The sequence below is a fragment of the Excalfactoria chinensis genome, chromosome 5 (genome assembly GCF_039878825.1).
Source record: "Excalfactoria chinensis isolate bCotChi1 chromosome 5, bCotChi1.hap2, whole genome shotgun sequence".
Taxonomy (NCBI): Eukaryota; Metazoa; Chordata; class Aves; order Galliformes; family Phasianidae; genus Excalfactoria; species Excalfactoria chinensis.
The window spans coordinates 29,973,001-29,987,003 of record NC_092829.1 but is presented as its reverse complement, the minus strand read 5'-3'; the positions used below and the strand labels follow the sequence as shown (position 1 = coordinate 29,987,003).

Sequence of the window (14,003 nt, the reverse complement as noted above, 5' to 3'; positions counted from 1 at the left end):
CTAAATCAAGCACAATTGCTCTGTCTTAAGAGAAACGTTGTTATGAGTTGGGAGAACTTTATTATGAGTTGATGCTGATTCTGTGCCTCTGTTTCTTTCCCAGGATGATCCTCTCACTAATCTAAACACAGCCTTTGATGTAGCTGAAAAATATCTGGATATCCCCAAGATGTTGGATGCAGAAGGTAAAGTACAATGCAGTGGGTGTTAGCTTGCCTTTTCTCAGGGAATTTCCCAATTACTTTAGGTGGATCTGTATTCTACAAGAATTCTGTAATCAGAGTGCTCCTTCCATCACTACTTACTAAATGTGTGGGAAAAAAGTTGCAATGGAATAATTGTATATTCTGCTTCCCTCTTCCTTCTGTGCCCCTCAGTTGTCTCAGTTTGGTACCTTTGGAGATTTTAAGCTGGGGATGATTCATTAGGAAGAGATGAGTAACACCTGGCTGTGTCCACAGCTGACTAAAGCATTCCCTTTCAAGAATCAGAAATAATACAGATATAGTGTATGGTGTAGGACTGTGTTCCTTTTACCTCCAGAATTTTTTCCTTTCTGAGCTTTTTCTGTCACTGCTGTTTTGGGAGTGTAATAAGAGTTTTGTAAACTAATTCTTGACTACTTGGATGTGTTGGGCCTGAAGATCCCTCACTAACTGAGACCATGGGAGAAATCCATGCTTTTCAGTGGTACTTTTGCTAGTGACTGTGACAGCTTCCCAGTGACCACTACAGCAAGTATTGCTTCTCTGAGCCTTATTGGGACCATCTTGGCAATAGACTTTAAAGATTGTAACTTTAAACAAATAAACAACAGCCTAAAATAATTCACTGGTTTGGGGGCTGTTCACCTGAAACCAGCTGATTTCAATGGTAGAAGCTGTATTTCAGGCCTGGTTTGAACAGGAGAAGCAATTAAAGGATTTTTTTAAAAGGAGAGAGAGGAGCAAGGGAGAAAGATGGGATAAGGATGACTGATCCTAGTCAACCTGCATTTCAACAACCAGGATGTTCAAATCCCTACGCAGTGTTTTCCATCCCCAAGAATGAATTGCTTTCCCTATGCTCATTATGTTGAGATCACAAAAAATCATGAGGTTTATGGAATAGACTGGAGCGTTTCCTGCCATTCTGTAGAATTAAAGCTACCCCCAAAATAAGTGGATCTAACTTCAGATCTTGTCAAGGCTAACAGTGATGATGAAGGTCACTTACAAGAGCTCTGATTGCTCTTTCTTGATCAGTCTCCTCACTCACAGACTGGGGCTAACACACATTCCTTTACACAATTAATTCTGATCTCTGAAAGTGTTGAGTTTCTCCTGGAACTAATGGAAGGGCATTTCGAAATTCAAATCATCATTGTGTTGAAATGGAGGATGAGGGCGCTGAATGGAAGAGAGAAAGCATCTTTCTAAGAACTGCACAAAGGAATTGCAGTATGATACATCCATTAAAAACATGCCAACTTGTTGCTAGTTTGGATTGATTCAACCCATCATTTGCAGTAATTTTCTCAGGACAGGGATGTGCTCTGATCTGGGACATGCTGACACATGACTGCATTAGCTTGGTTAGACAGTGGAAGCAATTGTTTCTTGAGGGTGGGGTGATCCTTACTTCTGAGAGAGACATATCTTCTGGGGAAGGCTGGGAATCTCTCCAGAGTTGCTATGACAAGCATATACTCCAGCAGGCCTCCTGGACAGTTGTGGCTCTCCCCTTCCTTTACCTTCCTTCCATCAGTTGATTATGCTCTTAACGTGAGGTTTTTTTTGACAGACATTGTTGGAACTGCCCGTCCTGACGAGAAAGCCATCATGACCTATGTTTCTAGCTTCTACCACGCCTTCTCAGGAGCCCAGAAGGTATCGCAGGATCCCAAGCTCCCTCCACAGAGCACACCTGGTGCCGTTGCTAATGTCCAAACCTTTTTTCTTTCTCTCTTTCCTCTCTAGCTATGGGCATCTTTATTATGTTTTTGGCAGAGTTGGCTATTGGTTCAAAGTGGTGCCCCAGACACGATACATGGAGCAAGGCAACCAGGAGTCCCACTTCCCTATAGCCAGTGTTCTTGTTCCAGTGGCACTTACATATGCCTTGGCATGCACATAAAGCCCAGTAAAGCAGGGCGCTCTACCTTCTCCATTTGCCTTCCAAACTACAGCCCTGATGGCTGAGGATCTGTAGCCCCTGTTCCTGGGAAATCTGAGCTAGGATGTTTGGTTTCATAGATGGGGACTCCGGATTGCTCTGCTGAGCAGGACACTGCAGGCTGACCCCACTGACAATAATGCTGGTATCTATTCACTTTTTTTTTGTTGTTTTCTTTTTTAAATATGGAGACACAAAACTGACTTAGTGTTTCAATGTAGGGTTCGGTGAATATCCCAAACTATCTTTTACATTACATGCACTGCAAGTTCCCACACTCTAGCTTTGAGGTCCAAACCTGCTGCTGTCTCGAGCTGTACCACAAATTGAGTCCCAGTTCACCTGGGTCTTACAGAACATGTCTGATGAGTACTTCTGTGGTGATTGGTGAAGAGAACACTGACTGAGATGCCTGGTTTTGTTCATTTAATTCCTTTTAATCTTTCCTCACCCATCATACTGGAAACAGGACAGTTGAGTCCTTACTGGTTTTGGCTTAGCCATTTTCCTATTGGTAACTAGTCACTTCAGGAAAAAAATTTGCAGGTGAGACCTGTAAACATCTCTCATTAAAACCAAGCAGCGGTCCTTACTTCAGTGCTATAGGAACACACAGTGCATGTTGAAGCAGAGCAGTCACTGTGTAGGAAGTGCTCTGATCTCTACAGCTTGCCACCGTGCAGAAAGGCCTTAGGCATGGATGCTGAAACCTTCCAGCAGCCTTTTTGTTATCCTTGGACCACAGCTGTGAAGGTGCAGAGCCTAGATCCTCACTCAGGGGGAGGGAGCAGGGGTGCCGCTTCGAGCCACAAGCCAACACTGCTAGCCACCTTCTGATCCGAACTCCCAGCTCTCCGCATGGAAATCTGTTTGGCCTGTCCTGCAATGCATGATGGGAAGTTTTCTGCCCCTCTCTCACGCCACCCATGACTGTTTTGTTTTATTCTATGTGCTGCTTCTTACTTTATCCTTTCAACCTCTTTTCCTTCTCTGCACAGATATTATAGGCACGCTAAGGCCGGATGAGAAGGCCATAATGACCTATGTTTCATGTTACTACCACGCCTTCTCAGGGGCACAGAAGGTGAGACTTTACTGCTAACAATCCCTCCCCATCCCTGCCATGCCCAGTGATTCTCTCCACCAAAGGCAGCTCCAGCCCCTCTGCCTGGCACAGCTCAGCAGTCTCAGCTGTGCCCCATCCAGCCTTGCATTTGGATGCATGAGCTCCAGCCTTGCTGGAGTAGTGGTGTAGGTATCCTTTCAAACACATTTGAGCTGCTCCTTCTCTTCAGTTGTCATGTTCAGTGGTGGAGAAAGCATTTTGATGAAGCTGGCATAGAAAGAAGAACATCTGCTCTGCCAGTCAGTAGTACTCTGTTAGTGACTACTGGGCTTCATCCTGACCAGGTGATTCATCTCCAGAAGTATCATAAGCAGATCAGCCTGGTCCCTTTATGCTGCCTGCCTTCTGTTCAAACAGCCCTCAATAGCTCAGGAGTCTTTCCTTAGATTGTATCATATCAAATGATTTCTTAGCAGTAGCCTCTTATGTAGCACTTTTGTGCTCTGACCATCCCTACCAGGCCTTGAACTTTCTTAAGTACATCCACTTCTCGATTTCTTTTTAATTTGTAGTCATTCTCCTCCCTTTCCCAAAGGAATTTTATTCCTCTTTCCCCTGCTTTTCCCATTCCCATAGCTTCAGTCATACTTCCTCTGCTTCCTCGTTACTCCAGTCTCTTTGCCTGGCACTGGGACATCTGTCCTCAGAGAAACCAAGTAGTCACTCAGTCACATTCCTTGGATGAACTTCCTCCAAAGCATCTATTTCCCTGCAGTCCTTTGAATAGAAGAAAAAGTTCCAGCCTTTTGTCCCAAGCCATAGCTTGACTGGGCTTTCCACAAGATCATCACTCACTTCAGACTGTAGACTTTGGAACAATAAAATGCAAAGTTCAAGACCAGATCCTTCTCATTATGAAAAGGATATAAAATCTCCTTATTTCCGTTACTTCTTTCTCTCACCAGGTCTTTTCTACCTGAGACACAGTCCATGTACTGCCCAGCTTGAGGGCTAGCTTGACTCCAGAAAGACTCCATTTATTTTGTACGACATGATGCTAATGGTTCAGTGTTGATGTAGATACCATGCTCATGCTGACTTTCAGAGGGCAATCAGGCAATGGATTACAGGGAGCAGCTCTTCAGATCAAGCTTTTTGTTCCCTGGCTTGTGTTGTCTATATTAATGATGCTGTCTGCTTTCCAGTGAATTGGAAATAGATCTCACAGCAGTGCAGTACATTTGCCCACATGGCATGATTTACGTAGACATGAATTTTCCACTGGGATCCTGCTTTGTAAATAGTTCAAAACCCTTAACACCAGGCTACAAGCTCCATCCAGCTGACACTTGCCTCTGGCAATTACATCCTCAGAACTCATGAGGTGGTAAGGCCTGCTGTTTGTCAGGTACTCCCTTAGGCACTCCTCCATGCTTAACCCAAAGAACTCCAGATTAAGGAAAGAGCAAGCCACAAATGCAAGGCGGGTAGTGGCTTCCTGCAGAAGTGGCCGTGTCCCTCTTCAATCCACTTCTCTTCTATCTGTGCCCATTCCACCCTTTGGAAACCTGCTTAGCAGGTCCCATGTTCTCTCCAGCAGTTTAGATGGATGCTAGGTCTGCTGGGATAACTGAAAACAATCTTATGCTGCCTCAAGACCTGAGCCAAGTAGGCAAGGCAAAAACTAGTGATGGAACTTCTTAAAACCCATGTAGTATAACTTGTTTATATGGAAAATTATGGATTTAATTATTAATTTAATATTTAGTGGGCCTGATGGTCCAGCACCTTAGCAGTGACCTGGCAGGAGGGGCACTTTGAGATCTTTTTGGAGATATCCAGCCATACATTAGCCAGCTGTCGAGTGACAGATTCAAATCCCAGGGCAAATGCAGAGTGATGACTGAGTGCAAGCCCCAGCCCCAAGTGTCTTGTAACGTGTTGCCGCCTCGTGCACGGTTAGGTGACTGACTGTGATATCACTCCATTTTTCATTCAGATTTTTCATTACTGCTACCAGTCCTGAGGGGGAAGTCCCATGAGCCGCTTTCTGCTTCTTTCACTCTCTTGTACCAAGCCTTTGAAGGTACAGGGTCCCCAGCCTGATGTGTGTGTAGATGGCTGCTTTTTCTTTATGCCATTTTGTTTTATATATATATATATTTGTAGGTATACTTGCTTTGGTTGGTTTGCTTGTTTTCTAACTGCTTCTAACTTTCACACTAAACGCATGATTGTTTACTGCTGGTCAGCTTAATATTTTGTAAACCTGATTTCTGGGGGTGAAAATTTCTAACTAATGTTTTACCGTTTTCTTAAAAGATTGTGTTTGGTGCACAGTATTCTGGGATGGTTCTGTGAGGCCAGAGGGCTGCAGGCTGACATCATTCCTAGATAGTGTTCTGCGGGAATGCCTTCATTTATCATTCTTCTGTAAGAAGGGACCTGGAACCAAGAGCTAGAGACACAATTCCATGTCCATCCTAAGCAGTCCAGGTCAGGGTTTCAGTAAAGACAAAAAGCAGAGAAGTTACTGCTCCTTCTGCTATTTTTTGGCTACTCACATTTCTGTTTGAGCCTACCCAACAAGATATGAGTATCTCACAGCAGTGCAGTATCAAACAGAATGCCCTAGGCTTGCCCTCCAAATGATGTCTGACAGCAAGTAGTATAATGTGTCTGCCATGCTGTACCAAAGCTAATCAAATCACAGAAGTCCTCAGCAAATGCAGTTATGCAGACTTCAGGCCCCAGGATGGTGCATCTTGACAGTGCTGCCCCATGCCTTGTGGGCATCCTGATTTGTTTGGACCCAGCCTGATCATCCTAAGTGTACCATTGCCTTCAGCAGCATGGGAAGCACTAAATGACTTTTTTCACTCCTCTAACAAAGGTGTAGGAGCGGATGCCTTGGCATCATGTATTAAACACATCAGTGTGCAACTCTTCTTTTACCTGAATGCATTTCACTGAGTCTGTCATCTACACATAACTGCTCACATATATAGTAGTGCAAAGGGTATTTGTAGAGGTCACTTGAATGTGCTGGAATCCTTTTGTCCTGCCCTGCTCTTAGCAAGTCAGTGTAGCATTTTGCTTATGATATTAATGGTCATGGTGACCACAGAACCTTTCCTTCTGCTGTTGCATGACACTTGCACAGAGCAGTCTGGAGTAGGCAAGAACCACAGAGAAGCTAGTGCTGGTGCAGGAGAGGAAGAAGATTGGCCTCTGCGTGTCAACCATTAGGGTAACACAAATAATGTCGTAATTGCTGACATTCAGAGGGCTTTTGTGTTTGGACAGATGTTCAACACATATATACACACACAATCCTGGGCAGCTGCGGGAAATCTATTGTCAGATAGATGTAAATGTGCCTATGTTAAATGAGATCCCTCCTGCACAGCTGGCTGCTGCTTCAGTTTGCTCCAAGTGTATAAAAAAGAAATGGAGAGTTAAGAGCATACAGAGCACTCCTCTCCTGGGAAGACAGAGATAAATGTTTGTGACTGCTGGTCTCCTGCAGCTACTAGGTGGGTCAAGGTACGGCTCTGGCCCTACGTTTTTCTGACAGACCATTTTATCCCATGCCTGTAAAGTTTTCTCTCAGTAACAGAAAGTTACCTGTTAAAGTACAAACTTTTGGTAAAAACAGATCAAAGTACAAGCTTTCATAAATACAGCCATCATTTACACTTTTGACAGATTTATTTTGGAATGAAATGGCTTCCTCTTGTACAGTTTGCTATGATATGTTTCTAATGAGTTAATATCTGTATCTGCTAACTGACCGACTTTAATGAAGAGGCAGATCACTGAATATACATTTTTAGAACTTCTTAAAAATGACTTAGATCATCATATCCCCTGAGATTTCAGCAATCTGTTTGTCACTGTATAGCCTGTGACTTTATTGCTGTTCTTGCTGCCTCACATCAGCTGCAAAAATTGGAGCATTTTTTTTTCAAACAGCCTTGAAGATTGAGTAAACAGATCATAAAAGGCCTTTTACAAATAAAAAGAGGTTGAAACTTGCCAGCTATAAGCTCAGCAAAGCTTCTTTTGGCATCACTCCCACACAGTTTTAAGACAGGGCACAGCACTGACAACTGGCTTGTTGTAGTGCTGGCATGTGCCCTCCTCTTCATCTCCATGTGGCCTCTGTGGCTCAGTGAGGAGAACCCCTCTATAGGAGTCCTATAGGTAGCTCTAGCACCTACACAGGCACCAGGGCAATAGCTGTGCTGCAATAAGAGGGTACTGAACAGTCTCCTGACATCCATCACAGGGCCACATCCTCCAAGGCTTTACAGCATTGCACCTGCCTAAATATTGATAAGGGGAGCTGCAGAGATCCACAGATAGACACTGTACAAGAATCAGCCTGCTGTATATTGCCCATGCCAAACACTTTTGTGGCACTTCAGGGCAGACTGTTCACTCCTGAGCTCATAGCTAGGATTCTTCTGAGTACTGCTGTATTCCAAAGTCATGTTTTAACGTGTCCAGCTCTCTGCAGAGAGACAGGTTTTAGTCCCATAATGTGAAAAAAACAAAAAAACAAAAATCCTACAACCCAACAGCTAAACAGCAACAACAGGCTCTTCTTTTTGTTTTGTTTGTTTTGTTTTCTTGAGATTTATTTTGAGCTAGTAAGCAGAGAGACTACCAAGAAGGGGGGAAAATATCCTCTTTTCAGCTGGATCATAAGAACCTGAGTGCATGGTAGGTGTCATGCAGCAAGATGCTGGAGGACATGGTCCTGTTATGGGTGCAAGGAATATAAGGAATGCAGGAGGACATCTTTGCTGAGTTGAATTTAAGTTCAAGGATATCTACTACTTTAGCTTTAAAGCAGATGTAGGACATTTCTGAAGTCTGATGTATGTATTCACCTGATCTACTGAAAGGTGTCCTTGCCAATGGTAGTGGAGTTGGACTAGGTGACCTCTAAAGGTGATATCCAACCTAAGTCATTCTACGATTCTGTGCAGATAGGTATTATGTTCCATACGTAAAAGTAAGTAGAGACACCCATCAGGTTGACAACATGCAGTTCCTGTTATCGCAGCTCTGCATGTTAGTGACAGGAGTGGAAGTGATGACAGAAACTGTCATTGTAAAGAGGTAGCTGGGGTCCTTTGGCAGGAAGCAGACAGCAGGGCACTCTTGTAAGAGCAGCTTCTGAAAAAACATGGAAAGGTGGTTGTCTCAAAACACACAGGGCTGGGATCACGTAAGCTCAGAATCTGAAGGAATGTGGTCTCCTTAGAAGGGGGGAAAAAAAGTGTTACGGAAGTTCTGATGACATGCAGAGAGGTCAGTTGAAGCACAGACAGGCTGTAAGAGCCAAGATTAGGAGACTTTACCCACAGGTACGTAGCAGGAAGCTAAGCAGCAAGCTTTGGTTTATGACTTATTCACACTTTTCCCCTTCTCCTGTTTTTCTTCTCTTTGGCAGGCGGAGACAGCAGCAAATCGTATTTGCAAGGTGCTGGCAGTCAACCAAGAGAATGAACAGCTCATGGAAGACTACGAAAAGCTGGCCAGTGATGTAGGTGTCCGTGGTGCTGTTGGTTTCTGGGTGGTGTTGCGTAGAAAGGAATTGCATTTAACACTTACGGCTAATCCTGGGCACTGCTTTTGGCCTGTGTTTTCCTAGAATCTTCTCTTTCCCTTATAGCTTGAGAAAAATAAAAGGAAAGAAAAGTTGGCTTTTAAGTGGAAGACTCCCATGTAGCAGCTTTAAGTTTCTCACTTTATTAGGAGCAGCCACAACAATAATAAGATTTAAGGAAAAATCAAGCTGTTTTGACTTGTCTTGCTCAGGACTGCGTATATGTCTAATGATATATATGATATCCTTTATACCGATCATAGGCCAACATAGTGCAGAAGTCAGGAATTGGATCTAAGAACATGGAAGAGGTAGATAACTGAGGAAAGAAATATGTGTTTGCTGATAATTGGAAAGAATCTGTGTTCAATACAATCTGAGGCTGCATTGGTTAATGGAGAAGGCTGACAGAGTGACATCTGTGAAACTCCAGACCAAATGTGGTCTGGAGTATGTTTGTGTAAGATAAGTAGGGAGGGAAAGATGGAAAACAAAAGCTCAAATAGCCCACAAGCCTGTTTTCAGCCTGGTTTGGAAAGTGTAGGACACTTCTTCACTCATGCTATGACTGCTCATTGCTACCTTGCCAGCTCTGCGACTCGAAGGCAATGCTGACTTCTAAGCAGCTAGAGTGAGAAGAGCGTAAGTGGAGGAAACAACTTGCTTTCTCCTTCCAGACACCTCTGGAACTAATATGACTTATAGCATCCTCTAGTTGTGCAATAGCCCAGCAAAATTCTCAGGCTTTAGTGTAATCTAAGGATGTTGTTTGGACCTGACTGCGTGAAAGCTATGACCTAAGCACATTGTACTGGCAGTGCTGTAACAAGTGGTGCTACTCGGTGTGGTAAGGAATGGGCTCCTTAATAAGGAAAGCATATAATTCCAAAAAGGCTGGTGATGTTTTCTTTACTAGCCCTGCTGTAGATAGAACCTTTCTGATAGCAAACAAAAGTAAGTGGTCCCTAGTAAGATCAGGCCAACACCTGCAGTTTTAATACAGTTTCAATTCAAGGCTTATTGTCATTGCTTTTTTCAGCTGCTGGAATGGATCCGTCGCACCATCCCCTGGCTGGAGAACCGGGCACCAGAGAACACCATGCAAGCCATGCAGCAGAAACTGGAGGACTTCCGGGACTACCGCCGCTTGCACAAGCCCCCCAAAGTCCAAGAGAAGTGCCAGCTTGAGATCAATTTCAACACCTTGCAGACCAAGCTGCGGCTCAGCAATAGGCCAGCCTTCATGCCTTCGGAAGGGAAAATGGTTTCGGTGCGTGGGCGTAATTGAGTGTGTATACCCAAGCTGTTTCTAAGAAATGAAACTTGTTTATGTCTATTGGTGGGCAGAGCAATGCCCACTTTCAGAGTGAGCTATTCTGTGGTAGGAACCCTGCAGCACACAGTTCAGTAACTTCATGATAAGAGAGGAGTAAGAAATCATTGCTCCTAGGTCTCTAATTCAGACTCTGAGGTTCTTGACAAGTTCCATGCTTTTATGAGAAGATGTCTGTGTGCCTCTCATTCTTTCTAATTCAGAGGTGGTTGTGTTTTCCTGTATTTTCATGTGTGGGAATGTTTAGAGAGACTCTCATGCAGACAGGTATATTCTGGTTACTGCTAGAACTGATTAAGTCTGACACTTTGTCTTCTTGACCTGTCTGCACAACCTTCTGAGATTAGAAGCCCACACCCATTCTCTCCAACCAATTTGAAACATGTTTCCTACTGGGAATAATTCTGAAGTACTTCTACACTAACTTCTAACTTCAATTTCTTCCCATGCTCCTGTCTCTAGGATATAAACAATGCCTGGGGTGGCCTAGAGCAGGCTGAGAAGGGATATGAGGAGTGGTTGTTGAATGAGATCCGGAGGCTAGAGAGGCTGGATCACCTGGCAGAGAAGTTCCGGCAGAAGGCATCTATTCACGAGTCCTGGACAGATGGTAAATGCAAGCCTACATGCTTCTTATTGCCTGACATAATGCTGTCAGTTATGCAGGGAGGAGAGATGGATCATATATAAGCTCTTCTATAAGATTTTCCTTTTCAGGGATTTATTTATTACTTTATTAGGAAAAAAAAACATGAAAATCACCATGATCTCTATTCTGCATCTGCTTTCCGTAGCTGACAGAGTGAGATTCTTGGATAAAATAGAGCTACAGTGGAGAGAAGAGGGTGCTGTGCAGTAAATGCTGCAGTTGGCATCTACAGGACAAGTGTAGCACAGTTTGCACATAGTAAGATGAGTTCAGTATAAACTGTGACTGCAGTGTCCTAAGCTGCACTATTTGCATCTCTGCTGATCGTGGCAAACTCATTCTTAGTGGTTTGAAAGTTGTAATTTTGCAACTCTAGGCAAGTATGTGTGAGGGCAACACTTGGGCAGAGTGTCTGGAGTGGGGAAAGTGCAAAATGGAGGGCCCCAGGGCTGTCTAGGTGCAAGGGAGCTGGTTGGGTCCAGTCCTTCATTCTCCTGTCCTTTGGCTCCCTCCCCAGGTAAGGAAGCGATGTTGCAGCAGAAGGATTATGAAACTGCTACCCTCTCGGAGATAAAGGCCCTGCTGAAGAAACACGAGGCCTTTGAGAGCGACCTGGCTGCGCACCAGGACCGTGTGGAACAGATTGCTGCTATTGCACAAGAGCTGAAGTACGGCACCCCAGCATACATCTGATCCTTGGGGCCAGGGAGGCCTGATCTGCTTTGCCCTCTGTACAGCCACAAAATCATTCCCATACAAACATTTTGGGAAGTCTAAGTGTTTCCAAACTGTATCTAGGATACTGCTCTTCAGTATCCAGACACACCAGAAGAGCAGGCCAGGAAATGGTTGAGTTGTGGGTGCTGATGAGGGGGAGGCAGAATTACATTCTCAAGCCAAGTTTCCACTCTTTTCCAGCTCATTATGCTGCTGTGAACCTTTTCCTAAGGAGGAAACCTGTCTCTGGCCCCTGCTAGGTTTCAGAGTTGAAGCACTGTTTGGCTTTTCCAGGAACAGAAGGAAATTGCAGAGGATAGCGTGCACTTCAGAGACTCCCAGTTGGCTCAGTTTTATCAGAAATAGTGAAGGAGAACAATCAGTTGTTTCAGCCCATCGTGGCCTCTGTTGCCACTGCAGGCATTTCGCTCTAAGAATAATGTGCCATGTGCATGCAGTTAGCACTTGTACCAGGGGCTCCTGGCAACTGAGTTCCCTCTGGGCTTCCCCCTGGCTTGGAAACCTTCACCTCCGCACCTTTTCCTGGGGTGAGGAGCAACCAGTCACCAGGATAAATGGTGCCTCATCAGTGTGGGAAGTTGATTGCTACGGAGAGCACAGGGAAAGATTTTTAAGCCCTGAATATTTCTTGGCAAAAACAGTCTGAGCAGTTTGGCTTTCACTTTGTTTCCTATAATTAAAAATACTTCCATATCACATCAACCTATCTCAAGTTAGATATTGTCTGGATTAGACCAGCTCCCTAGGGCTGAATGACTCTTTTTTTTCTTTTTCTAAAAAATCAGGATTATTGGATCAAGATCATTATCTCCTTTACCAACACAGATTTACAGAAGTTTTCCCTTTGTCACTGGAGGATTGACCTTGAAACAGGAGGAGAGTTCAAGGCAATCCTCCATGTCAGTAAGATTAACACTGAGGCTAGTTAGTCAGCAAGCATTAGCTGACCTGCCACTTTCAAAGCAAATGCTACGTGCCAGACAAACAGCTGCAACTCTGATAGTGACAGGGAAGGATGCATCCTTAATTGAGGGAGAGGTAATTTCCTCCAAAGTGTGAGAACAGAATGCTCTGCCATCCTTCCAGAAGCCATCTCCCACATTAGCAAAGACACTGTGCCTTCAAATAAACATAGCTGAGCTCGTTTTTCCCCCCAGAGATGCACTGCCAGGGAGAACAAGAAGGTCTGTGACTGTTAATACCAGGCATGTGTGGGGGTATGGGCACATTTAACTCCCCAGCACGAGTGATCCAAGTGCATTATAAGCAAGACTCAGGAGCAGTTATTTCAGCTGCAGTGCTTGCTGTGCAGCAAAGTAGATCAAGGAACTGATCTGGATTAAAAACGCAGCAAAGAAAATGTTATTTTTAGCCCAAGGCAGTTTCATGACTAGTTTTCCCCAAGACTCCACCAACAGTCGTGCCCACACACCTCAGGAGGGGCAGTACAATGATAGGAAGAAATGAAGTAGGAGGAAACTGTTGAAACCTGTATTGCTGCTTAAAAGAAATGCTCATCATATTGCCCAGGGTCTTTTGGTAGCTCAGCAAGTTATTCCACCTTCTTTCATGGGTGACACTTCACAGTTTTCAGGGCTTGTCTCCCTCAGCCTACAAGCTTCTCCCTCTTTGATCATGTGCAGAACCAAGAGCAAAATGCAGAGCAAAACCATAAGCTTCAGCCTACCTCTACCCTGTTTTTCCAGCCATGCTCTTTACAGCCCTTCTTCCAGGAATGCCAGGCTACAGTGCAGCCAAGTACTATCTGTCTGGCATATCAGAGAGAAACCTGCACTGAAATTCAGGAATTGTCCTAAATAAACAAATCGTTGCTGCAGATTGCCACCTCTCTTGTGCAACACTTAAAACAATCTTAAGTGGCTTCTTTGCATTTGAAATAAAACCATTGTTGTCCTTTCTCCTGGTGTATATCAGGTACATGCAGGTAGCTAGCCTATGTGATGTTCTTAAGCAGAATACAGGGGCATACTGCTGCTTTTAATCTGCTTATTCCCTGCCCAAGAAAAGACTCCACTCCCTTCCCCCAGTGCCAAGTAATTCCCATCAGGTAGCCCAGAGCAACCTTAGTGTGATTATTTTTCTTCCTGTTCTGTGCTGTTTGATGTGCCAGTGTCTCCAAAGCTAGATGCTACTGTCTTCCTGGCATACTTCATTTGCAGAGACCACAAACCTTCATTTTGCATCTATTCTTAAGACTGATAAAGATTTCTGATGCATTTATCATTCTTCTCCAAAAGGCCTTTATTTGGTATTTTGTTCTTTTTCTCCACCCCTCATAGTGAGCTGGACTATTATGACTCTCCGAGTGTCAATGCCAGGTGCCAGAAGATCTGTGATCAGTGGGATAATCTGGGTGCCCTAACCCAGAAACGTAGAGAAGCTTTAGAGGTGAGTCATATCTCCAAATGGGCCTTTGGGATTA

General features: G+C 44.2%; 1 protein-coding gene across 5 annotated transcripts in view; it reads left to right on the top strand.

Moving 5' to 3' along the window:
- ACTN1 (actinin alpha 1) overlaps positions 1 to 14,003 on the top strand; it is an 81,051-nt gene that overhangs the window by 54,075 nt on the left and 12,973 nt on the right. For 3 of the 5 annotated variants that reach the window (XM_072337148.1, XM_072337146.1, XM_072337150.1), the window contains exons 7-13: positions 104 to 185; positions 1,783 to 1,868; positions 8,685 to 8,777; positions 9,880 to 10,110; positions 10,636 to 10,783; positions 11,340 to 11,490; positions 13,861 to 13,969. In XM_072337148.1, the coding sequence (XP_072193249.1) occupies positions 104 to 185; positions 1,783 to 1,868; positions 8,685 to 8,777; positions 9,880 to 10,110; positions 10,636 to 10,783; positions 11,340 to 11,490; positions 13,861 to 13,969 (900 nt within the window). Of the gene's footprint in view, positions 1 to 103; positions 186 to 1,782; positions 1,869 to 3,152; positions 3,239 to 8,684; positions 8,778 to 9,879; positions 10,111 to 10,635; positions 10,784 to 11,339; positions 11,491 to 13,860; positions 13,970 to 14,003 lie in introns of all 5 variants that reach the window. The other 2 variants (XM_072337149.1, XM_072337147.1) reach the window with 1 other exon arrangement.